The sequence below is a fragment of the Chiloscyllium punctatum genome, chromosome 38 (assembly GCF_047496795.1).
Source record: "Chiloscyllium punctatum isolate Juve2018m chromosome 38, sChiPun1.3, whole genome shotgun sequence".
NCBI classification, from domain to species: Eukaryota; Metazoa; Chordata; class Chondrichthyes; order Orectolobiformes; family Hemiscylliidae; genus Chiloscyllium; species Chiloscyllium punctatum.
In genome coordinates this window covers 25,857,994-25,885,035 of record NC_092776.1, presented here as the reverse complement: position 1 = coordinate 25,885,035, position 27,042 = coordinate 25,857,994, and the positions used below count along the sequence as shown (strand labels likewise).

Genomic DNA, 27,042 nt, shown 5'->3' with positions numbered 1-27,042 from the left:
CTCTGAATTTTGGGAGAGGGAATGTGAATTAAACAGAAGACATTACCGAGATTGTTTTCTACACGGATTAGTTTTTAACTGAAGGTATTCAAGGAGCAAGTGACCTACTTGTCTCACTGGAGAAAATATGAACTAAAAATGCTTTGTGATATATCGACAACTCTGAATGATAGCATCAACTCAATGTCTGACTTGGATTTTATATCCTCAGTAAATGTTCCTGTTTTTGGAGTTGCATAGAAACTGCCTGAAAACTGACATGTTCTAGAAACATCCTGACATAAATCTGGAATTTACGCGATAAGTTAGCAGTTTTGTATACTCCACAAATATATACCCATGAATCCTCCATAATTCTGTTACAGATATCTGAATTTGTCTGTAAAATTGATGCTAGTCAGGTCAAAAATGTAACCTTTATGGGGTTTAATGTAATCTATTTTCCCACCTGCTTCTTGTGGTGCAGACATGGTAATGGTTTGGAATCAAGTCCTACCTGCCACAAAGGTGTGCTATAACATGTCCAAACAACTTTATTTAAAATAAATATAAATCTTAAATTGTTTTCCTAATGCAGTGTGGAAGTAAGACAGACATACCTCAAAGATATTTAAGTATATTGACTATCTTGTATTTTATAGAGGATGTGGAGGGAGCAGAAATTAGATTTATTGATTTCTAAGAAGGAAATTTCAGATAATGAGCTGCTGATTTTTTACTTGTCTGAATTAGGTAATCCTAAAGGAGCTATGCTGACTCATGGGAATGTTGTGGCCAACTCAGCAGCTTTCTTCAAAATAATTGAGGTTTGTATCTACAAATTGGATGAAATCTGCATAAAAACAGCTCTGTCGGTAACAAAGGAAACTTTCAGAACTTAATAGCTTGTGATCATGTTTAAGACAAAAATAGGTTTACTAATGTTATTCTCTGCTTGTCTCCCACTTTATTTTGCATTTTGCATTTGATTTGTTGAACTTTCTTCAATCTGGTTCTGAGGAGCTTATTTACCTGGGCCCCCTCGAATTTCTTTGAAAACAGAAAATACTGAAAATATTCAATGAATCAAAATCTATGACAAGAGAAACAGACTGAATGTTTCAGATTAATTACCTTTCCTTTCTCAGTTGTACAACAAGCTTAACTTAAACCATCAGGACATAAAATATGGAGAACATTGAGCTAACAGCTAAACACAGTGGAAAACACAGCAGAAAAAGCAATGCTGTAGAGTATTAAGGCATGAGTAGATGTATAGAAAATATCATTGGGTAGACTTTAACAGACTTTAACTTATGTAAAGCACTTTAAAACTTCAATCCATTTATAAGTGGCAACAGTACCTCCCTATCTATTCTGTCCAAATGCCTCATGATCTTGAAAACTTCTGTCAAATCTTTTAGCTTTTTTCTTTTCAATGGTATCTTCTCTACAACAAGCAGAGGGAGCAGATGCTGTATCCTCCAGTAACCCCATCAGATGTGGAGGGGCACTGAGAAAAGGCTGGATGAGAAGGAAGACTCTAGAGAGCTTTATGTATTAGCGGATGAGAGGTTTTCCATATGAGTTTTAAATTCTATTTTATGAGGGGACAAATTGGAGAAACTGAAGTATAATTTAAAGGACAGGGACTTTTTTTTCTAGGTTATGTTATTAAACTTTCTTATGTGTGTTTGAAAAGATGGTAAAATGTATGCTCCAGTTTCAGATTCTCTTTGGCAAAACTTATTGGATGATAAAACAGAAAAGGCAGGAAATACTCAGCACACCAGGCAGCATCTGTGCAGAAATAAGCAATTAGGTCTCAAGTTGTTGATGGCGTTTCATCAGAACTAGAATATGTTAATGATGTTACTGCTTTTAGAAGTGGGACAATGTTTCTCTTAAGCCCAATGGTTGCCAAGCAACTGAACGTTCCTGCGCAGTTTGTGTATAAGTCAAGCACCTTAGGATACAACATGTGCATGGCTGGACAGAGATATTAAAGGGCTGCGTACATCCAAAAATAATTTAGAGGGTGTCGTGAGCAAAGGAATCCAGAAAGCTTAAAGGTGCGAAATCAAAAGGTAGGATGTTGTTCATTCAACTTATATTGAGTCTCATTGGAACAGCATAGAGAAGTGGGGTTAAGACAAAGGGTTAAAATTGGAGAACAGAAGTTTGGGCTTTAGCATGCACAACAAATGGAAGTGTCGTAAAAAATGGTCACAAACTTCCATTTGATATGGGTAATGTAGAGAAGACAACATTGAAAAGAGAAAACCAAATGGAGATTTGACAGAGATTTTCAAGATCATGAGGGATTTGGACAGGGAGATACAGTTGCCACTTATAAATGGATTGAAGTTTTAAAGTTTTACATAAGAAGCAATTGCAAGGTAAGTAGTAAGGATAGGGAATGCTACTCACACAGTGAGTAGTAAGGATAAGGAATGCACAGCTTGCAAGTGTGATGGAGACGGGATCAATTGAGGCATTCAGGAGGACATTGGAAATTTAAATAAGTAGAAATGATATACAGAGTTACAGAGTAAAGACAGGTGGTGCAACTTGTGTAGACATGATAGGCCACATAGACTACTTCACCACTGTAACAATGCTGTGAAGGAGAACATGCAATTCATTTGTTTACCTGGAAGTAGGAGAGGGTGTCAGAAAGTATCTTCTAAACTTGAACAGGAAGTTACTGCGGGAAGGGGCAGGATTTTGAGCCAACCTGGAACATGGAAGAATGAGTTGCTTTGGAATGCTGAAAGGGAAGTGAAAACAATGGTTGGTGGTAACATCATAGGATGGCAGTAATGATGGAGGATGATGCATTGAATGTGGAGGCCGGTGAGGTGGAAAATTAGGACAAACGGAAAGAGGAAAGAGCAAAAGTACATGAAGCAGAATGGACTCAACAGTGAATCATTCAGTGTGGGAGAAAGGAAGACCTATTGGATGAACTAAAATGGAAGCTTGCTTCATCCAAACAGATGTGACTGAACAGAGAAGTTACAGGAAAGGAAGTGGGGGGTAGGGGGGGACAGGGAAACCATAGTGAAAGTAATAATGGAAGTTAGTGGGCTTTGAGAGGATTTTTCTAAATAGTCTATCTCAGAATTAGGGATGGAGAAGTTTAGAAAAAGTTGGAAGTAGATGATGTGAGAGAAGAGTTGAAATTGGAAACAATGTTGTTTAAATTTTCCAGTTCAGGTTGAGAGCAGGATGTAGCATAAATATAATCAAAAATGTACTAGGCAAAGGATATGTATGATGGCATAAAGTTTCCCATTGAAGATTCGTTTTACTTGGAATAAGTAAATGACGTTAAAGGTGAAGTTATTTAATGTTAGGTCAGACGTCACATAGCACCATGTTATAGTCCAACAGGTTTACTTGAAATCACAAGCTTTCAGAGCACTGTTCCTTCATCAGGTAAAGTAGAGGGAAGCACACAGGCACAGAATTTATAGGTGGAGAGATCAAAGATAGTACAAATTGTGTGAGTGGAGTGTCAGCAGCTGAATAGCAAGGTAAGGGATAAGCTATGGTTTGATTTATTGAGGCAGAGAGATTATTACAAAACAATAAAACTATTGGAGACAAACCAAATGACTGGAATAACAGCCAGAGACCCGGGTTCAATTCCCGCCTCAGGATGATGCATTGATGCATTGATGCACCTGATGAAGGAGCAGCACTCCAAAAGCTTCAATAAACCTGTGGACTTATAACCTGCTGTCGTGTGACTTCTGACCTTGTTCACCCCAGTCCAACACTGGCACCTCCACATCTTATTCAATGTTAGACAAGTTCAACCTGGCAGAGGCAGGTGAAAGTGGATGAAAACAATTTCCTGATGAAGGGCTAATGCCCAAAACGTTGATTCTCCTGCTCCTCAGATGCTGCCTGATGTGCTGTGCTTTTCCAGCCCCACACTCTCGACTCTAATCTCCAGCATCTGCAGTCCTCACTTTCTGCTACCTGAAAACAGGATAAACCTCCATTCAAGAAAAAAGGGGTGAGCCACCAACTATCCTGATGAGAATGAGGATTGAAAGTCCCCAGTGAAAGGAAACATGTTAGATGCAGGAAGCTGGAAAATTTTGAATAGTGATTGAGGGAGAGTGGTGTTGGCCGATAAGAAACCATGGAAATTGATGAGAAACTGGACATAGGGAGCAAATAACTAAGATCGGAAGGAATCAGTTCTGTTAGGCAGAAACAGGTTTAAACCATCAGTTTTAGTGTGGCACAAGAGCCATTATGGATGTTTGGAATGGATATATAAGAAGGTTATCTGGAGTTGGAGACTGAGTTTGCTTGGTCACAGTTTGTAGACAAAAGCATTTTTCTCATCCTCACCTATACCTCCTTCCTTGCTTCTATCATTTCTTGAAACCTGCTTTAACTTCTGACCTTGTCCAGTACTGAAAAATCAGACTGAAAAGTCAACTGTTTTTCTACACTTACTGCCTGACATCCTGACTATTTCCATGAGCCATATATAGATAGCTCAGATATTCAGCATTGGTTGTACTTTGGGATAGTCACAGAATTGTTAAGGCACAGCCCATTAAATCTATGCTACATTTGTCTGAACTTGAGCACTTTTTTAAAATTTGTGATAATTCTATTGCTTTAAGAGATGCATTTTGTTCTTTTTTTTAATGAAGAAAGGTTAAGACTGAAGAGTTGGTCAGGCTTCTCAAAGCCAATAAAGTAATTGGCTTGAGAGGCCTTAGTTTTTTTTTAAATATTGGAACAATAGAAGCAACCTGAATGGGTGGGGTCAAGTTCCAAAAGAACCAGGATTTTTCATTTTAACTTTCAGCAGTTGCTGGGATCATGAAGCTGGACGTGGAAGCATTTGTTCCTTTCCCTGTTAATGCTAATAGTTGGGGTTCTCTTCCTGCTGCTAGAATTGCACATGAGACAATCTATTTCACTGAACTTGCCTTTGCCAAAGGTGTGTTTATGGGATATTGGAGCAGCTAATTAGTAATAATTAATATACATATTGTTTTGTTAAGTATTTTGATATAGTTTTGATAAGGTAATTCTTTTACTTTTATTTTGTCAGTATTTTAACTCCAGTGTAAAAATAAAGTATGTTTTTCTTAAAGTTGAGGAGTTTGACCAATCAAACTGCATCTGGACTGCAATGCCTTACACTTGCCTTTAAAATAAGAAAACATTAGGGTCTAGGCTATCTTCTTAACATATTTTGAGGAGGTTTGGTCAGTCTATAAGAGTTATTGCAGATTAGTTTGGGTTGAAGATTGGAATGGCATTAACCCTATGCTAAGAATTATACATAAGTTTGCATTATGTTTCAAAGGTGCAATTGAAACTTATTTATTTTTAGGTCACCTGCTAACATGTCTTCAACTGTGGATTGTTTTGAAATAATCTAATAGCCCCCTGTCTCTTATCTGAACAGAGCACATTTATACCCAGAACTGATGATATTTCTATCTCCTATCTTCCCCTGGCACATATGTTTGAAAGAGTGGTGCAGGTAATGATCTGTTTTATTGCACACCTGTTTTTGTTTTGTATAAACTGGCTTTATAAAGTAGTAAGCCTTGGGCATATAATATATAATTATAACAAAGGGACTAATATTGGGCAAGATCATTACAATAGACTTTGTGACTTATTTTATTCATTAGTTATACAAAATGCAAATCTTTGCACATAGGCATCTACTGTTACTGATATCCAAAATGTAACTTTAGATTCTTAATTATGTTTTCGACATGATAAATAAGTAATCCAATTCTTTTCTTGATTCCAATAACTTCATTCTGAACTGATGCAAAACTCAGCAACCAGCCTTGATCTTTCTGGCAATGTTCTGGTATTAGTGTGATTATTAATTATAGGATCATGTTAAAAATGTCTAATTGAATGGATAAAATTGTACTGTTTCAGACAGCTCTGTACTGTAGTGGTGCCAGAGTAGGATTCTTCCAAGGTAATATTCAGTTGTTAGCAGATGACATGAAGATGCTGCAGCCCACTGTCTTTCCAGTTGTGCCAAGACTGTTGAATCGAATCTATGATAAGGTTTGTTTCTTTTGTTGAAAGTAATTTTCGAGAAATGGAATGAATTGATTTTCAGTGCAATTATTCTTCCCAGTATTCTTTTCATAGGGATTTACTTTATTTGAACATTTAATGGATGCCTGAATCTATTTTCTTTCCCTTCCAAAGATCGGGTAAACTGAAGCCTACCTCTTTTGACTTGAATGCATTGCATTTCTAATACATCTGACCAAATCTGGTCACTGAGACCTATTCACCTTTTAGTGTTCATCAGCCTTGAAAATGCTGTGAATGCCCTATTAACCATGTCGTAAATTCACCCAGATGCGAAGTTTATTTATATAACTGAATAATTATGAGATACTAAGTACAGAGGCTACATGTCTGAGCTATGCTTGGTTATTCACAGGTACAAAGTGGAGCACAAACACCTTTCAAGAGATGGTTGTTGAATCTTGCTGTCCGTAGTAAAGAAGCTGAAATATCCAAAGGAATTATTAGAAATGACAGTTTCTGGGATAAACTTGTTTTCAACAAAGTTCAGGTAATTTTAACTGTCCCATTTTGCAAAATGATCTGAACAACATGTTTTACTGTCTGTCTACATAAAGGTATCTGTGTTTCCTGTTAGGGTCTTGGTTATGCTCAGCTAACATGAAGATCAAATGTATTAATTCTTTGGTAATGTGTGTTATTTTCAGTAAATATTTGTTAGTTTGTGTCAAAACCAGTAAAGTTATGTCATATTCATGGGATTAAACATTGCATTTAGTATACAATTTTTTGGATTTAGCTTTTATTTTATACATGGATGTCAAAATACCACTAAAATGGCAGATGATGGTCAAGTGACTTTTGCAATTTCTGCATAGATGAGGAAGTACCTCTCGTCTCCAGAAAGTTTCTCATTGAATGAGCATGTGTGCAATGCCTCCTTTGAATGAACATGTCAAGATTAAACTATTTGTAGAATTCACATATCCAAATCTCAAAATCTATACAACCCTATTCTCACTATCTCTGGGGTGGAAATAAATGAAAGCTGTCATGTAACCAGTTCAGTCATAAGTGGGTATAATTAACCAGCATCTATTCCCCATTATATAGCAATAGCTTTGAACTTCAATTCATTCTGGGTGGATAATAGAAGGATTTGACCACTTAGACATCTGACTGGAACTAATCACTGAAAATGAATCTTACTACCCAAAGCACCAGGATAAAACCAGACTAGTTTTGAAACAACACAGTATGAAAAAGCAGCTGAAACAGCAATATCAATGCCTAAAAGGTATCCTCAGAGCTCCAAGCCTGTTCATGTCCAAAAATGTAAAACTTATTTCAAGATAACAAGACATGAAGCAACTGATAGTATTAACGAATGAAAACCAATTTCTTCAAGGGAATCCTGTAATAATCCTGATGTACAACTCTAGCCATTGAATCCACATGGATTTGTGAGAGAAATTGCTTCTTTGGTGGGTGTGCAATCCCTGCTCCTTCCTAATATGAGCACAACTATGTGACTGTGATGTGACCAACATTTGACTGACTTGGTTTATAACTTGTAAAAGTATACTATTAGTTATGTATGCTTGTCATTCATATATGTGTGAGTGGTAAATGAGTAATATAGCATTATATTTCAGGGTGAACATAGGATAAATAATCCTTTATATTTAAAACCACAGCTTGCTGCTGGTTATTCACATTGACCAAGAATTCTTGGGTACAGAAGGAAACAGGAGTTTCAACTCTCTCTCATCTCTGTCCGTAACATCTGTACTTCTACATTCTAACAGCTCTTTCTACTATCATCACATAATTAAATGTTGAAAAAAAATGTTTTTCAGTTCACAGATTCACTGAATGGTGAAAGAGGCCATTCAGCCCACTGTGTTTGCACTAGTTCTCTGGGCACATTGACTTAATACCAAACACCTGCCTCTTCCACATAACACCGCATGTTATTTTTATTTAAATCACCCAATGTCCTCTTGAATGCCTATTGAGCCCTCCTTCACTTTATTCCAGGCTGTGCATTCCAAATCTAAACCATTTGCTGTGTGAAAAGCATTTTTCTCACCTCGTTACTGCTTTTGCAAAATACTTGAAAACTGTGCCTTTTGGTTCCTGATCCTTTTGAGAGCTGCAACGTTTTCTTCCTGCCTACTCAGTACAGACTCCTGATGATTTTGAAAACTTGTATCTGGCCTCTGCCACTGCTGTGCAGTAATGGGTAGTCATTAACCAAGCGTGGGGAAACAGCTATTTTTCATTTTCTTTGTGGTAACTACTTCAATTACTTTTATGTATATTAAGTCTCTTAGAATAATCTGCCCACGAGCAAGCACATGATCAGTTTGCCAATCTATACATTTCCATAATGTGGAAGATTGAATTTTTCCATTGTGAAGTGCCTCTGGCAATAGATGCTTCAAGCAGAGAAATTCCAGTAGTCAGTTGGAATAAATGCATTTATTGCTAAATTACAGCTCATTGTTATCATCTAGAATAATAAGTGCTGGTTATTTACTCCTAATGCAGTTCAGAACTTGCTTGCAAACCACTTGGCAGCAGTTGATCTTCAAACTAGTAGCTGTTGTATATAGAATATCATTAGGCAGTTCTCCACGTAATGAAGTCTCAGGACAATTTCAATTTTTGAGATTACAGTAATTGAGGTTTTATTCCAATGTGTCTCTGACTTGAATACAGAGTGAAATGTCATTTGCCAACGATGCCAAATTTGAAGTCTGGCAGATATTAACTGACTGCAGCAAGATATAGATAGGGTATGTTATGATCCTAGCTGATGTTATTTCTGGATGAGTCAGATCCTAATTGAAAGCTGACTTGCTAGATCTTCTTAACAATAAAACAGAGTAAAATAAATAGGTAAAATAAAGATAAAATAGAATAAACCAAACTATTTACATATAACACAAATTTTGAAATATATGTTAAAATACAATTCCATTCATCACAACACTCTACAGTACTCACACTAGAGATAATTTATTTATCTTTTACATCAATAGGACTTAATTTAATTGTGGCTTCAATTCCTGTCTTGAGAATTTGATGTCTCTTTTGGAGCTTTTCATACAGCTGAGCTTACACTTTCTCAGCTTCAGATAACCCCTTCACGGAAACCAAACATCTCTGATCTAAAATTTTTAAACTAAACTCCTTTTAGATAAAAACAGAAACAGAAATGGCTGGAACATCTCAGCAGGTCTGGCATCATCTGTGGAGAAAAATAAGAGTTAATATTTCGGGTCCAATGATCCTTCTTCAGAACTGATAGTAGCGAGGAAAATGTTGGTTTTTATGCAGAAAATAGGGTGGGAGGAGGTGGGAGGGGGTAAATGATAGGTGGAGATAGAGCCCAAAGGGCGAGAAGAGCATTTAGACAGATAAAGGATTGGATAACGGTCAACATAGGAGAATGAATGGCTATTAATGAGGACTATTCGTAATTAACAATGGATTGTGTGTAATAGCAGACCATGCGATAACAAGGGAGAAAGTGAGCACAGCAGATGCTGGAGATCAGAGTCGAAGAGAATGGTGCTGGAAAAGTACAGCCACTCAGACAGCATCCCAGGAGCGGGAGAGTCAACATATTTAGCATTAACTCTTCTTCAGGAATGAGGGTATGGCCTAAGGAGGCTGAGAGATAAATGGGAAAGGGGGGGGGGGGGGGGGAAGAAAGGTAGCTGAGAAGGTGATATCACCGTCACCCCCAACTTCATCTACCTATCACATTCTCAGCTGCCTTCCCCCAGCCCCACCCACCTCCTATTTACCTCTCAGCCCCTTGGGCCACTGTCTCATTCCTGATGAAGAGCTTATGTTCGAAATGTCAATTCTCCTGCTCCTTGAATGCTGCCTGACCTGCTGTGTTTTTCCAGCACCACACACTTCAATATGTGATAACAAGGCCTGGTGTGTCGGGGTTGGGGTAAGGACATGGGAGAAGGTGCCTCAAGCCCAAAAATTGTTGAATTCGATATTAAGTCCAGAAGGCTGTAGTGCTCCCAAGTGGAAAATGAGGTGCAGTTCCTCCAGCTTGCACTGAACTTCGCTGGAGCACTGTAGCAAGTCTGAGACACAGAGATGTTGTCCAGAGAATAAGATGGTGTGTGGAAGTGGCAGGCAACTGGAAGCTGATAGCAACTTTTGGCAGACAGAACTCCTTGGTGTTCTGCGAAATGGTCACCCAGAGGAAAGGCTGAGAGACTTGAGTCTGTTCTCATTGGAAAGAAACAGGCTAAGAGGGGATTTGATAGAGACACACAAAATGATCAGAGGATTAGGTAGGGTAGACAGAGATAGCCTTTTTCCTAGGATGATAACGTTAGCTTGTACGAGGGGACATAACTACAAATTGAGGGGTGACAAATTTAAGATAGATGTCAGGGGCAGGCCCATTCTGTGCTGTATTATTCTATGTTCATTTTCCCAATGTAGAGGAGACCACATTGTGAGCAGCAAATGCAGTAGACTAAATTGAATGAAGTACAGGTAAAGTGCTATTTCATCTAGAAGGTGCATTTGGGCTCTTGGATACTGAGGAGTAAACGTTAACTCTGATTTCTTTCCACAGATGCTTTCCACAGTCTTGCTGAGCTTTTCTAGCAATTTTTGTTTCTCTTTCTGATTTCCAGTATCCGCAGTTCTTTTGAGATATTTTTTCCCTTTTAGAGAGAATGTATTTCTTAACAACCTTAAACCTTCTCAGCAGCAACTGTTTCCCACATCCAGCTTCAACCAAAATTTCTCCTAAAACTGAAATCGAAAAGCTCTTTTTCAAGCTATGCATGTTATTGCTAAGTCCAACCGGAATCTTCTATCTGACATTACACTGCTTGCTTTGTTTGTTTGTTTGTTAGTTTTTCACTAAAAGAACCCCAGGGAGTCTCGCCCTAATACTGGGTTTTAAAGAACTCACCAAAAACCCGTATGCCAGTTGTTCAACATTCAAAAATCCAAATAAATTACATTAAAGGTAAAGTTGCCATAGGTCCACCAGACCACAGGGCTGCTCTCTCATTAGAGAGAGACCACTGATGATGGTTTATCCTGAAGGTCACCACACCTCAGGAGGGGAGAGAGACTGAGCAGGAGAATCCTTCATGGTAACTATAGCTGAGGTAGGAATTGAACCCATACTGTTGGTATCACTACACATCACAAACCACTCATTCATCCAACTGAGTTAATAAATAAATTATAGATCTTATATCACAGTTAGCAGAATGGACAGACAAATGGCAATTCGTTTTAAAAAGGTGATCCATTTTTTCAGAAAAGTGGGAAGAAGATTCAATGGCATAGTTCTCAAGTATGCAGGAACAAATTGACTTAGGGTTAGGGTGAAAGGAGATTCATATGCACAGATCTTTGGTTGCAGGAGATATTGAAAATGTGGTTGGCAAAGTAATCTTGAGCTTTGTAAATAGAGATATTGTGTCCAAAGGCAGAGATTTTATGCTAATCTTTTCTAAGGTCGCATGAAGCCACAACTAGAACGTTGCCTAGATCTAGTCACTTCACATTGAGAAGGATGTTCGGGTCCTTGAAAGAGTGCAGAGGGAATTTACTACAATAATTCCAAGGTGAGAGAATTTAGCAGCAAGATTAGTTTGAAAGAGCTGAAATTATTCTCCTTGGAATAAAGGTGATTGAAGGGAATTTTGTTTGAGATGTAGATTATAACAGAAAAAGAACAGATCTTCCCATGAGCCATTAGTACATGGCTTAAAAACCACAGAATTAAAGAAGTTAGGCAAGACATATAGGGGACTGGGAGAAAAAAAGATAAAAAATTTTAGGAAACAAGAACAGGAGAATAGGATCTTGCTGCCTATGAGGGTGATGGAAATGGAGATGATCAATGATTTCAAAAGGACTTCATATTTGGCATGTGAAGGAAATGAAATCGAGCACAATGGGGATAGAGTGAGGGGTAAAACTAACTCGAAAATTTCGATAGAGAGCCATCATGGTCTCAATAGGTTGGACGGTCTCCTTTTACACCATATTACTCTATGATTCTAGTTGTACCCTCTGAGTACAAATTGTATTTATACATGTTATTATCTTAAACTGCACATGAGCAAAGTACCAATACTAAGAACCAGTTATCAACAAATTCTACATCCTAGTTTATCATTCAATGAAACAATTCCTTCTTTCTCTTTTGTTTATGAACATTTTAATTTTTATTTGAAAATAATATTATGTATGTACCAAAGGCTACAATGGGAGGACGTGTCCGTGTGATGGTAACAGGAGCTGCTCCCATCTCCCCTTCTGTTCTGACGTTCCTTCGAGCAGCACTGGGCTGTCAAGTAAGTACAGGTTCTAGCTTGTACTTTCTTAGTTATCTGCTTTCACTTCAAAATTTAATTCTGCATTCTAAACCTTTCTAATACATTGCAGGTTTTGCATTTTAGGAAATGAATGAAAATTACATTTGTGGGAATATTTGAGTTGGGAAATAAAGGCCAAAAAAAATCAAAGAATTACCACCATGAATAAATAAATTTGTGCTTTAACAGTAAACCTAATTATATTGCGTTGGTAAGATGGGATCTAGATGCTTTTGTTGTCCTGTCTAGATTTTTGAAGCATATGGACAAACCGAATGCACTGCTGGATGCACCATCTCGATGGTTGGAGATTCTACTGCAGGTAATTTGCTTTACAAACAGCCCATCCTCTCCAATCTCCTCTCAAATGCCTTAATTATCAATTAAAATGTCTCCTTCAACTCTTACTCTAAATCAATGTTACCTGCCAAGTGTGACTGATTTCAGAATTGGGCAACAAGTAAACAAACCGCTTAATTAACTAGAATTAACAATAACTGTTTAAGGTTAATTTACATTCTAAATCTATTTCTAATTAACATAATGGAAAACATGCTAAGGGAACTGGCTCACAAAGCTTTGAATGTATCAGGGGCAGAAGAAGCTGCGAGATTAGAAGAGGGAAACTGTTGGGATTTGAGAATTTTAAAAATATCCCCATATACTGAAGCAGGAGGTACATGAGGAGAAGAAGAATACTCCATTTGGCAACCTCAAGTCCCAGTAGTGCCATTCAATGAGATCAGGGCTAATCAGTGGCTTAACACCAAACAACTACCTTTTCCTCTATTTCTTTGGCTAACAAAAATCTGTCATTCAGTTTTAAAATTAACAAATAATTAATTGCTGTTTGCAATTAATGGATGGGGTAAGTGGAATTTTTGTAAGGTAAGATGCAGGTGTTGGTGTTCTGGGTAAGTTGCTGTTAACGCAATATGGAGTATTGGGTCCATGAAAAGGCCATTGCAGAGTAGTTAACAGGGGAGGAGATGGTGGAGAAATCTAATTTGAAGTTAATTTCAAGCTTGGATGAAGGTCTTGGTGGCAATTGAGGACTGAATTCAGGAAGGAGATTGGTACTTGTTTCAAGGTGAAAATGGGACTTTGTGCTCTAGACGTTGAGTTTGATACCAATTTTCATCAGTCAATGAGGTTTCATATTGGTGATGATTGAGCAGTCACTGTCATGGCAAACAGGATCAGAAGGTTGGTGATTAAATTTGGCATGGTAGCAAATGACAGTTTTGGTTTTTCCAAAATTTAGTTGTAATAAATCTCGAACTCTTTCAGAATGTAGCGTCTAACCAGCATCTAACAATAATGATGGAATGTTCTGCTGTTATCTTGTTAACACAAAAGAAAGGTGGCTATTGGCAGCATGTATCTGAAAGCTGACTCCAAGCTGTAGCTAAATTTGCCAATAAGCCAACTATAGAAGTACAAAATGCAAATTTGTAACCCAAGAACACTAGGACTGATGAAGACATGGGAAGATAAATTTTACAGGAGATGGAAGTTGAAACAAGTAGGATTGAGGCTGAGTGTATTCAACAACACAGCAACTAGTTTTACTCTGAGCTGTCTTCTTTTAGGTGGAGATAATTGACAACTATTATGCTGACAGAATTTCTTTAAGAAAGCCTAGATTGTGATTAAAGATGACCAACCTATTGCCTATATATGGAAGTATTATAATTAATTCCAGTTTCTTCTTCCTGATCAATTGTGACTAAATATAGAAATGTCCTATTCTATACAGGTTCTATCCCGAGATGTTGACGGATACCATGAAAAGTAAACTGACACCCTGATCAAACAAAAGTGCATGTCTAACTTTCCAGATCTTAATTGTTGTATACAAACATTCAATAGCTTACTGTGCACACAGCCATAGGATACGATACAAACAAAAGGACACGATGTGCTTATATTCCATGTGCACATGCAAGCTGTTGGAAGAGAATCCCTTATGATCTTGCATTTTTTGAACATGGGTATAGTGAATATTGACAGGTTCAAAAGCAAATCCACGTGGACAGCCTTTGACCTGTTTGCCATGGGCACCAAGTGGCCACCTTTGGCTTGTTCATGAAATCATCATTCCAGTCTGTTCATTTACTGCTTTTCCTTCTAGGCCATGTTGGAGCACCGATTCCCTGTAATATTGTAAAATTGGTTGATGTTGAAGATATGAATTATTTTGCTGCCAATGGAGAAGGAGAGGTAATGGAGAACTTATCATGCCATGCTTTAAATGTTGGAAACAGACATTTGCTGACGCTAGTGGCCTTTTCTAATTTAGGTCTGTGTCAAGGGCTCAAATGTGTTCAAAGGTTATCTGAAAGATTCAGAAAGAACAGCTGAAGCGAAAGATTCTGATGGATGGCTCCATACAGGGGACATTGGAAAATGGCTGCCTGTAAGTCATTTCCTTTAATTTCATAAAATAAGGTTACTAATTGGATATCTTCATACTCTAATCTGTGGTTGTTTGTATGCTATGCCCTGCCTGATTCAAACTCCTCTTGCTTCAGAGTTCTGTAATTACAGTACATCTCTAAACAGGTTCAATAGAAATATTCATAACTTTCCAAGAGGCTCTTGTGATGCAGTGGTCGTGCCCCTATCCCTGGGTCAGAAAAGCCAGGTTCAGTTTTATCTGTTTTAGATGTGAGTGACAACATCTTTCAAGAGGGTGGTTAGAAAATACCTATAAATTTTCAAAATCCATCGATCTCCTTTTAGACAGAGTAGCATTGATTTTTTTTTCACTAACAGTATGACTGCGTAAGAATATTGCAATAGATGATTGATTCAACATTGACATAAATACTTGCTCAACCTTTTTCATTTCTTCTCCTCCTTTCAGAATGATATCAGAGCTGAAAACTAGATAGTTGCAGCCTTAGTTACCTCAGGAAGACAATATGAATGCTTTCTAGTCCTGTTGCTGTGTTAATTAAAATGTTGTCATTTACTAGAAATGTATATCACAACTGAATTGGAGTATAGTTGCTTTCCTGGAACTGATTAACTCCGAATGCAAAGGAAAAATCACACTGTGCTCTAAAAAAGATTAATTGCTTATTAATTCCATCTGAGAAGCCTGTTTAGGCTCGAATAATTAACTGCGCCAGTTTTTTAAGCTGCAATGCACCTGTCTGGACAAGTAAAATACTAATGAGTTTTTGTTTACAACTAATGAGCATTGGAAGATTGAAAGGACAATAATGAGCAAAGGTGATTCTACTGTTAAGAAATAATGAGTGTTTGCTCTTAATAATTAATAACTAATTTCTGATTGCTCACTGAGATTTAACAGCAAAAATGTTGGAGAGAGAATTTGGATTTTTCTGATCTACTTCATCTCACTTTTGCATTTTCAGAATGGAACACTGAAAATAATTGACAGGAAGAAGAATATATTTAAACTAGCTCAAGGAGAATATATTGCACCAGAGAGAATTGAGAATATATATATTCGAAGCGCTCCTGTAGCCCAAGTTTTTGTGCATGGAGACAGCTTGAAGGTAATATTTAGGTGTTTTGTCATCTCTATGTTTTATATTTTTGACTCCCAAAGCTATTTTGAATAATACTATCTTGTATGTGTACTAGGAAATAAAAAAAAAGCTATCCTGCTATGATTTAACTTGTGGTTAAAGTTCTGTTACTTAGTTTTTATGTCTTGTTGAACACTACTGGTATTTATAGCAGGTTATTGCATGAATTTTGGAAAGTCTTCATTTTGCTTTCAATAAACTAATTATATCATGTACTTTTTTTAAACACCCTTTTCAGTCTCATTTAGTAGCCATTGTGGTACCTGACCCAGAGGTACTTCCAGAATTTGCCACAAGTAAAGGAATCAAAGGCTCTTACCAACAACTTTGCAAGAATTCAGTACGAATTTTTATTTTCTAAATGTAGTTGCTTAAGATTTAAATCAGTATAAGAACTTGTAATGAATCTTGGAATCCTCTCCATTTACAGTTTTTCTAATTTTAAATGACTGATGGTGGATTAAAACTATGAAGATTCAGCTTGTCTTTGGGTTAATTGTTAATGTTTCTAGTGTGGAAGGCTCCAACTGTGCATATTTACTCCTATTCCCCAGAAGATCAATGGCATTGGATGGATTGTGGGAGAGGGCCCGTAAATTTGAAGTGGATAAAATGTCTTGCATTTGTTGTTGAAAGGTGAACAGTTGCGGTTAATGGACCAGTGTTGTCTTGTTAATTCTTAAGAAGTCACCAGTTAAGATTTATGTTCGTGCTATGCAAGACATTAAGTAAACCATAGACTCTGCTTTGAAATGGTTCCACCTTAGCTGATGAAATCTAAATTCCACCTCTATGCATGAATCCAGAGGCTTTCAAATTGAAATAAAAATTAAATGATCCAGTTTGATCAAGCATATTTGGTTCAGATCTAGGTTTATCAATATACAAAGAAAGCAAAGGTTGCAGTACTTTTCTCACATCTTTACCCTCTCCATTTTTAGGAAGTAAAGAAGGTTATTTTAGAAGACATGGTTAAACTGGGAAAAGAAGCTGGACTAAAATCATTTGAACAGGTACATTATTAAGTTCAAAAGTTAAAGTTCAAAACTTAAAACGCAGCAGTATAAATTGACTATTTGAGTGACTATTTCATGATTTACCATCAATGTGTTTATTCCATAGTAACTGATGTAAAGATGAGCAATTCTTTCCTCTATGATTTGATTTGGGAGACAAGAAAAATAGAACTTAAAAACAATCCTGCAATTATTATTATCATCCAATATATTCTGTGGTCATCAATCACTGCTGGGTCAACATTCGGAAATTACATTCCTAATGTGGGAATGGTGGTGTTTGTAACTCATGTGGATTTCTGTGCTTTAATAAAGCAACTCCCAAACATCATCTCCAGTGCAACTCGGGCTGAACAATAAATGCTGGCCTAACCAGTGACGTACACATCTTGTGAATTTTTCAGAATGATATTCGTGTGTACAGTGATCTCCTTTTGCTTAGTTTTATAATGTTCTAATTTCCCAAAACGAGCAGGTAACCCAACATACAAATCTCCCATAAAAAACAAAACCTTTCACCACTGTAACTCCAGTTTTTTCCCCAAAGACTTGCAATTTATTTCCTGGTAACACTTAAATATGCTGTCTATTCCTTTGCTTCACTCTCCTATTTATTGACTGTGCACATCCACGCCTAAGACTAAATGGGTGCCTTTATCTCAAAGGATTGAAGCAATCTGGCCTTGACTGAACAAGAGCTAATCAAGCTATTTTAATACTAAAAGTGTGATATGGACAGAGAAAGTTGGTTGTTGATCCTCAGCGCTTTAAATTTCAATAGCATCTTGTACTGTAGTCAGGGCAAATCTTGGTTAAATATTTTTCTATAGTTTAAAATGTTATTAAACTAATAGTCCTGAATCAACCTTTATAAAAGCAGGATTAAGACAGTGTCCAGCACTTTGTCATCAGATTAGATGACTGATTTGTACCTTAGCTCCTTTCAATTTTGTATTTGCTCCAAATCCTGTTAATACCTTTATGAAATGTAAATCAATCAATCTCAGCTTTTAAATTGTGTAAGAGTAACAAGCTGCCACATAGTGCATATATATGATAGAGTTTGTCCTTATGTAGTTCACTGAGAATGTATCAGCTGACCAAGGCACTTTGTGTGTTATGTCTAATCATATCTATGACCAGCTCTGAATAACATGAAGGTATGGTCGAAAGGTAGAGCAAATTGCTACAACTAGTTAAGAGCATGATTTCCATTAACATAGAGAAGGACTTCTTTGTGTTGTAATGTCACTGTGTTAGCAATTCAAGGATCCAGGCTAAGGCTCTGGGGACATGGATTCAAATCTCACCACAGAAGCTGGTGGATATTAAATTCAATCTATAATTTTGCAGACAGAAAGAACATTCACAGAGTGCATAAGTTTCATCTCAAAAAAATAATTGGTGACTGCCATTCTCAAGTTAATTTTACAGGGCAATGCTTCTATCAATTACTTGTCAACCAGTCAGCACACTCCTAGTCATAGAAATGTACAGCATGGAAACAGACCAACTCGTCTGACCAGATATCCCAAACCCAATCCAGTCCCACCTACCAACACCTGGCCCATATCCCTCCAAACCCTTCGTATTCATATACCCATCCAGATGCCTTCTAAATGTTGCAATTGTACCAGCCTCCACCACTTCCTCTGGCAGCTCACTTCATATACGTACCACCCTCTATGTGAAAAAGTTGTCCCTTTTATATCTTTCCCCTCTCACCCTAGACCTATGCCCTCTAGTTCCCCCACACAAGGGAAAAGACTTTGCCTATTTATCCTATCCATGCCCCTCATGATTTTATAAACTTCTATAAGGTCACCCCACAGCCTCCGACAATCCAGGGAAAACAGCCCTAGCCTATTCAACCTCTCCCTATAGTTCAAATCCTCCAACCCTGGCAACATCCTTGTAAATCTTTTCTGAACCCTTTCAAGTTTCACAATATCTTTCTGATAAGGAGCAGACCAGAATTGCATGCAAAATTCTAACAGTGGCCTAACCAATGTCCTGCACAGCCGCAACTTGACCTCCCAACTCCTGTACTCCAATACTCTGACCAATAAAAGAAAGCATACCAAACACCTTCTTCACTATATATCAACCTGCGACTCCGCTATGAATCTGTCATATTGTAATTTTCTCTTTACATTGGTACGTTTTGTGAATTGCCCTGATTAGTGCTAGATGAAAAATGTTTCAGCAATACTCAAGATTTTACATTATCCATTGAGGTAGCATCTACTGCTTTTGGGGGGAGGAAGTTTCACACTTCTACTATTCTTTGTGTAAGAAGTGCTTCTCAATTTCATTCCAGAATGGTTTGCTCTTACTATATATTCTTACGGTGGGAGTCAAAACAAGAGAAAACATCTTATTTATCTACCCTTGCAAGTTCATAAAGTTTCAAACCCACTAATCTCCTAATTATAATCCTAGTTTATATAACCTTTTTGAAGCTAATCCTTGGAGCACAGGTAGAATTATAAAACCTTTACAACACTCCATCCAAGGGTAATAAATTTCCTAAACTATAATGTCAAGAATGATACATGTTATCCAACAAATGTGGTTCAGCCTAGATCTTTGGAGAGCTGTTTGTTTTCCTGCTTTATATATTTTAGCCTTCTAGCTATAAAAGAATAATTCTATATTATTCTGTTTTGTATCTGACTATATTTTAATAAATCAGGACATAGAACAGATTTAAGTTACCACTGTTCCTAATCTTTTCACCATTTATTTAAATAATATTTATTCTTCCTTGGACCAAAATGGATAAGTTTACACTTTCAAGTTTCAAAATCCATGTGGGCGGCACGGAGGCGCTCTGCCTCACAGCGCCAGAGACCCGGGTTCAATTCCCGCCTCAGGCGACTGACTGTGTGGAGTGTGCACGTTCTCCCAGTGTCTGCGTGGGTTTCCTCCGGGTGCTCCGGTTTCCTCCCACAGTCCAAAGATGTGCAGGTCAGGTGAATTGGCCATGCTAAATTGCCCGTAGTGTTAGGTAAGGGGTAGATGTAGGGGTCTGGGTAGGTTGCGCTTCGGCAGGGTGGTGTGGACTTGTTGGGCCGAAGGGCCTGTTTCCACACTGTAAGTAATCTAATCTAATCCATCTGCCAGGTTTGTCCGCTCATTCAATCTATCAATGGCTCTTTCTAAATTTTTGCTTCCATCTGCATTTTCACTACGTTACCAATCATGACATTGCAAACTTGGTAATCTTATGTTTTAAAATGATTAATTGACATCATGAAAGCAAAGTATTGCAGATGCTGTAATCTGAAATAACAAAGTATTGGAAAATCACAGCAGCTCTGGCAGCATCTTTGGTGAGAGAAACACAGTTAAAACTTTGTCAGAATAAATAATGTACAGATGAGTAACCAGCATAGATCCTGTGGGACACCAGCTGCTTTCTTTTGAATCAAGTAAATGTCCATTAAGTACAGCTGGGTCTTCTACCACTTAACCATGAACTTATAGAATGGTAGCAGCACAGAGTGGGATACAGCATAATGTCATTATCTCTGAGTCAGGAGGTCCAGTTTCAAGTCCCACCTATTCCAAAGGTGTGCCAATGTGACCAAGTTGGTTTAATACCAACACCGCGGGAGGAAGTTACTTGGATCAGTCTGTCTGTGTGGAGTCTCAGAAGGAATATTTCACTTACAGACACTCTCCATAGCTCTGCATGTTCTTCCTTTTTTCCTTTTAGGCCTCTACTACACTCCTGAAGATCCTAATCACTTGCAGGGGGAAAAGATTCGCATTTTCAGTGCTTCTTTACTAATTACCCTGGATCTGTGCCTTCTGTTTCTCAATTTTTCTAATCTAGGTTTATTTATTTCAACTAAACATCATGTTATCTTAACCTTTTCAATTACCAAGAACTCCAGAATGTGAGACACCACATTTAAATGTTGCAATTTTGATTCTTAAACCAATTTGTTAGTGACAAGATCATTCTTTTTGGAAATATTCTGGAATCAAATCTTCTCTTTTAGGTAAAAGATCTTTATCTACACACGGAGATGTTCACTATTGAAAATGGACTCCTAACCCCAACACTGAAGGCCAAAAGATCAGAACTTGCCAAGTACTTCATAAGTGAGATTGATCAGCTCTACAAAAACACATAAGCATAGTTGTCAATACACAGTAAGGAATCTCTGGATTGTGCTTCTTGTCTTGTTGCCTTTGAATGGCATATTCAGCCTCAAACTGTACAATCACAAACTCAATAAAACACATTTACAACAGACTTGAAAATTGTGTGCGAATTTAGAACATCAACATGCAGTGTTTCAAATTTTTGATTTAAAAGTTGAAGTTTTATGATAACTGCCGAAAGGAGTGAGAGTGATGGTGTGTGTGCTTGAGGGGAGGGAATAAAATTATAATGATCCTGAACCCAGCTCACTATGGAAACAATTCTTTCAAAATATAATAATGTAAGCCAGAATCTTCTTTCCCAATGTTTTTCTAATAATCCAGGTTACCTTTGACATTAGTGAATTTGGAGAAGATTTGTAGCTCAGGTTGAGATTCTGGATGGAAGTTTGCTTGCTGAATTGGAAGGTTTTACGATTTTACAATTGTACACTTTATAATTATCTGGGGCTTAATGTAAATTGTTTAGAATGTCTTGATCTAAAACATAGCTTATTTCAACTTAGATCAGTTTATGTGCTTCACAATTAGCAGTTACACTGTGAAATGAGCATAGTTGAACATCAATACAGCTTAATTTTAAAATGTTCCGTACCACATGTACAAACACAAACCTCTTTCCCAAAAACGATCAAAAGCTCATTCACATGATGTTGATGGTGCTTGCTCTAGGGCTATAGGTTGTTGAGATGCCCAAGTCGAAGCTACAATAGCATCTAACAGTAATTTTTAATGTGAGACGGAAAGTGTATAATTTATATATCCTGTTTGGATTTCAAAATAAAGGCAAATGCTGATTGGTTATATCTGTGAAAGATTTCGATTCAATTTAAAAAAAAAATCAGAGTGTCCTTCTGTAACAAGAATCCAGTGTTTGTTAGAAAACACATGAAAAAAGGAGTTTATATTGTTGGGTTTACAACAGCGAGGATAAAAAATTTAAGGCCATGAACTTGATTTTAGTTCAGAAGCATCTAGCATTGAACAAGTTTATTTAAAATTCAGTTCAAAAGACAGGGTTGAGTTCAGAAACAAACTTAAATTTCTTGGCAAGGTGGTGTCAGGGCAGTATTGAGAAACATTGACCTCAGTAGGTGGGTTTCGTTTGTGAAAGTTCCAAACTAGGAAATTTAAAAATCTGCAGGTCACTAGAATTAAAAAGGTTTAGGTACTCGGATTTGTAAAAAGCTCAAGTTAGCAGACTTGGAAACCACCCTCATCAATTTCACTCTTTAGTCTATAAAGAACCAGTAATGAGAACCTGTAAAGATTTGATATTGGTTACCATTTCTCTAGACATGAGTCTTGATAATAGATACTGTTGGGAAACAAGGTTTGTTTTGTAATCTATATTTAGATTGTTAAAATTTCTTCTGTAACAATAAATGTTTATTAAAAAAAAAATCTGCCAATATTTGTGAATATCTCAGTTGCTAATTAAAATAAGTAAATAAGACCTAACAAGCCAGGTTTCATTCTAGAATCATAACCTTGCTTGAATGTCCAAGTTCAAGTCCTTTGTGGTGTGTTCATTTGATGAAATACAGGGCAACCGCTGTATCCATGGAATAGTTTTCTGCTGTTTCAGTTACTCGTGGTTTACTGCAGCTCGAATATGTTACAGGGAACATTCCATTCCTCGGTGAATGTTTGTTCTGGATTTTGGAAAGATTGAAGACTGCATTTGCAACAGATAAATTGGATTCTGATTATACCTGGGTAGGCCTTAAGATATTAGCAACAGAATTGGCCATTCAAGTCATCAAATCTGCTGTGCCATCTGATCATGGCTGATGTTTCTCAACTCCATTTTCATCCCTTCTCCCTGTAACCCATGATGCCCTTGCTGATCAAAAACCTATCTATCTCTGTCTTAATACATTCAATGACAACTTTCTGTGGCAATGAATTCAACAGATTAACCATTCTCTGGCTGAAGAAATTCCTCGGCATCTCAGTTCTAAAGGGTCATCCCTTCACGGAGGTTGTGCCCTCAGCACCTAGTCTCTGCTACTAGTGAAAACACCTTCCAAACTACCAACTGAATCAGTACATTGACCTCAAGAGAATCGTGAAAGAGGACTCCAAGATCCCTTTGTGCTTCACATTTCCAAAGCCTTTCCCCATTTAGAAAATAGCTATACCAATTTCAATCTGTGCTACAAGTTCATTTACTTTGTGTTATATAATGTGTGCATTTAAGTACAACACACTTAGTCCTGCTTTGCCTGACCCCTTTCTCAGAGTTGTGTTTTATCTGCTGTGCTTGAAGTTAGATTCCTGAGTCTTTTCATACTCTCTGTCCTATTACTTGTTCTGGGAACTGTAAAAGCCTCCACTGAGCATTTCCCCGACCCATTCATTGAACTTTTTCCATAAATTTCCATACAACTGAAAAGAGCAGAGATTCCTTCAGCACTATCTCCTGGATCCAATACCCTCTCTGCTTGTAGTCTCATTCTCCTGTCCCTAACCACTGATCAAATTTGAGATAGTTAACTTAAGGGGTGTGACTGCCTCCTGAAACACAGCATCCAGGCCACTTTCCTCTCTCCCTGATGTGTCACAGTGTTCAAAACTTTGGCTCAGACTCGCTGAGCTGGAATCTGAGTTCCTCAAGCAACCAACAGTTGTTACAGATGCGGTCACTTTGAACCACAACAGGAGGTTCCACCAGTTCCAACATCATGCAAGTACAAGAGATTACCTGGCTCTGCAATTCTGTTTTAATTACTTAGTTCTTAATTTGATTTTTAAAGATTTCCTACTGGTTATATAGTTTGCAACCTGTAAATACTCCCCTCTATTTACCTTCAATCTGAAAGTAACCTATACCATATTGTCAAATTAGGAGCTATCACAAACCAATGAACTTATGGTTTATCAGTGATGTCACTCTTTTGGGCTGGGCCACTGATCCTGGCCTTTAATTTATCACACTAAAAAAGACCTTTGAAGTGATTAGCCAAAAAAAGCTAGGAAAAAGCACGTCTTCCTCTCCACCAAATTATCACGTATCCTCCAAATTCCCCAAACTATACACTCACTCTGGATGTGATCTGTCCTTTCTGATTGAGTGCAGCTTACCAGCTAATCCTTATAAAAGATAGTTAGTTCATTTCTGGGAATGACTAATAATGCAGAACGCTGGAATGTGTATTGGCAAAAATTAAGATATCTGCTCTTGCTATCAGGTTTGTATTTAATAGAGTATGACATGAAGGAATCGTTGCAAAACTTGAATTGTGTGGAGGAAAATGGTTGAAGACATACCTGTCACGACCAGGTGAAGTTGCTACAACTCTTTCCACTCAGGCATCAGATCGTAACTCTACAACTGTTCCAACATGGAGTCGGCTTGAACCTGTTTGTAGTTGGTCCTGAATATTGGTAATCGTCAGTTCAAGCCTGGAAAATCACCTAGAACATATTCAAATCCTCACTTCCACAACACCAGCACAAAACATAAGAACAAGGGCATTCAGTCTTTCAACATGTTCCAACATTCAGTACAGTCATAGTGGATCATATACTTCTGGTGCCAGTGCACCTTGTGTTCAACCACTTGCTTCCCACCCATTCCATAATGTATTTTGCCACATGCCAATTTGTACTTGGCTTAAATAATAATCCAAGGAGTATTCTTTTGAATTTCTGCTTTTTAATATTGGATGCTAACTCCTCCAATTCTCTCAACAAAACCTCATCCTACTTACGCAGTGTGTTCTTAAGTGGACTATAAACCACTGTAAGGTCACCCCTCAACTTCCGACGGTCCAGGGAAAACAGCCCCAGCCTATTCAACCTCTCCCTATAGTTCAATTCCTCCAACCCTTTCAAATTTCACGACATCTTTCTGATAGGAAGGAGACCAGAATTGCACGCAATATTCCAAAAGTGGCCTAAGCAATGTCCTGTACAACCACAATATGAGCTCCCATCTCCTGTACTAAATAGTCTTACCAATAAAGGAAAGCATACCAAACATCACCTTCACTATTCTATCTAATTGCGACTCCACTTTCAAGGAGCGATGGAGCTGCACTCCAAGGTCTATTTGTTTAGCAACACTCCCTATGAACTTAGCATTAAATGTATAAGTCCTGCTAAGATTTGCTTCCCCAAAATGCGGCACCTCACATTTATCTAAATTAAACTCTATCTGCCACTCCTCTGCCCATTGGCCCATCTGATTAAGATCCCATTGTAATTTGAGGTAACCTTTTTTGCTGTCCACTACACCTCCAATTTTGGTGTCAACTGAAAACTTATTAAGAATACCTCTTTGCTCGTATCCAAATCATTTTATATAAATGATGAAAAGTAGAGGACCCAGCACCGATCCTTGTGGCCCCTCACTGGTCACAGGCCTCCAGTCTGAAAATCAAACCTCCACCACCACCCTATGTTTTCTGCCTTTGAGCCAGTTCTGTATCCAAATGGCCAGATCTCCCTGTATTCTAACTTTGCTAACCAGTCTCCCATGGGGAACCTTGTTGAACGCCTTACTTAAGTACATATAGCACTCTGCCCTCATCAATCCTCTTAGTTACTTCTTCAAACAAATCAATCAGACATGATTTCCCACACACAAAGCCATGCTGACTTTCCCTAATCAGTCCTTGCCTTTCAAATACATGCACATCCTGTCCCTCACAATTCCCTCCAACAACTTAAGAGTCATAGAGATGTACAGCATAGAAACAGACCCTTCGGTCTAACCCGTCCAAGCCGACCAGATATTCCAAACCCAATCTAGTCCCACCTGCCAGTACCTGGCCCATATTCTTCTAAACCCTTCCTACTTTCCCAATCACCAATGTCAGGCTCACTGGTCCATAGTTCCTTGGCTTATCCTTACCACCTTTCTTAAAGAGTGGCACCATGTTTACTAACCTCCAGTCTTCCGGTACCCCACCTGTGATTATCGATGACACCAATATATCAGCAAACGGTCCAGCAATCACTTCCCTAGTTTCATACAGAGTTCCAGGATACACCTGATCAGGTCCTGGGGATTTATCCACTTTTATTCGTTTCAAGACATCCAGCACTTCCTCCTCTGCAATATGGAGATTTTTCAAGATGCCACTATCTATTTCCCCACATTCTATATCTTTCATGTCCTCCACAGTAAACACTGATGCAATATACTCGTTTAATATCACCTCCTCTCCTGCGGCTCTACACAAATGCCACCTTGCTGATCTCTGAGGGGCCCTATTCTCTTCCTAGTTACCCTTTAGTGTATTTGTAAAAACCCCTTGCATTTCCCTTAACCCTATTTGCTAAAGCTCTTTCATGTCCCTTTTTTGCTCTCCTGATTTCCCTTGAGTATATGTCTACTGCCTTTATACTCTAAGGATTCACTCGATCTATCCTGTTTATACCTGACATCTGCTTCCTTCTTTTTCTTAATCAAACCCTCAATTTCTTAGGTCATGCAGCATTCCCTGCACCCACCAGCATTTCCACTCACCCTAATGGGAATATACTGTCTCTGGACTCTCATCTCATTTCTGAAGGCTTCCCAATTTCCAGCCATCCCTTTAGTTTCAAACATCTGCCCACAAACAGCTTTTGAAAGTTCCTGCCTAATTTCGTCAAAATTGGCCTTTCTCCAATTCAGAACTTCAACTTTTAGATTTGGTTTATCCTCTTCCTTCACTATTTTAAAACTAATAGAATTATGGTTACTAGCCCCACAGTGCTCCCCCACTAACACCTCAGTCACCTGCCCTGAATTATTTCCTAAGAGTAGGTCAAGTTTTGCACCTTCTCTGGTAGGTACATCCACATATTGAAACAGAAAATTTTCTTGTACATGCTTAACAAATTCCTCTCCATCTCAACCCTTAACACTATGGCAGT

At 37.9% G+C, this 27,042-nt stretch overlaps 1 protein-coding gene across 1 annotated transcript in view; it reads left to right on the top strand.

The window, feature by feature from the left end:
* acsl5 (acyl-CoA synthetase long chain family member 5) overlaps positions 1-22,521 on the top strand; it is a 64,378-nt gene extending 41,857 nt beyond the window's left edge. The window contains exons 10-21 of the mRNA XM_072557435.1: positions 733-806; positions 5,429-5,506; positions 5,923-6,057; positions 6,446-6,580; positions 12,300-12,395; positions 12,666-12,738; positions 14,551-14,639; positions 14,719-14,835; positions 15,803-15,946; positions 16,218-16,319; positions 16,921-16,992; positions 21,006-22,521. Coding sequence (XP_072413536.1) covers positions 733-806; positions 5,429-5,506; positions 5,923-6,057; positions 6,446-6,580; positions 12,300-12,395; positions 12,666-12,738; positions 14,551-14,639; positions 14,719-14,835; positions 15,803-15,946; positions 16,218-16,319; positions 16,921-16,992; positions 21,006-21,140 — 1,250 coding nt within the window. The 3' untranslated portion in view covers positions 21,141-22,521. The remainder of the gene's footprint in view (positions 1-732; positions 807-5,428; positions 5,507-5,922; positions 6,058-6,445; positions 6,581-12,299; positions 12,396-12,665; positions 12,739-14,550; positions 14,640-14,718; positions 14,836-15,802; positions 15,947-16,217; positions 16,320-16,920; positions 16,993-21,005) is intronic.
* Positions 22,522-27,042: the final 4,521 nt, after the last annotated feature.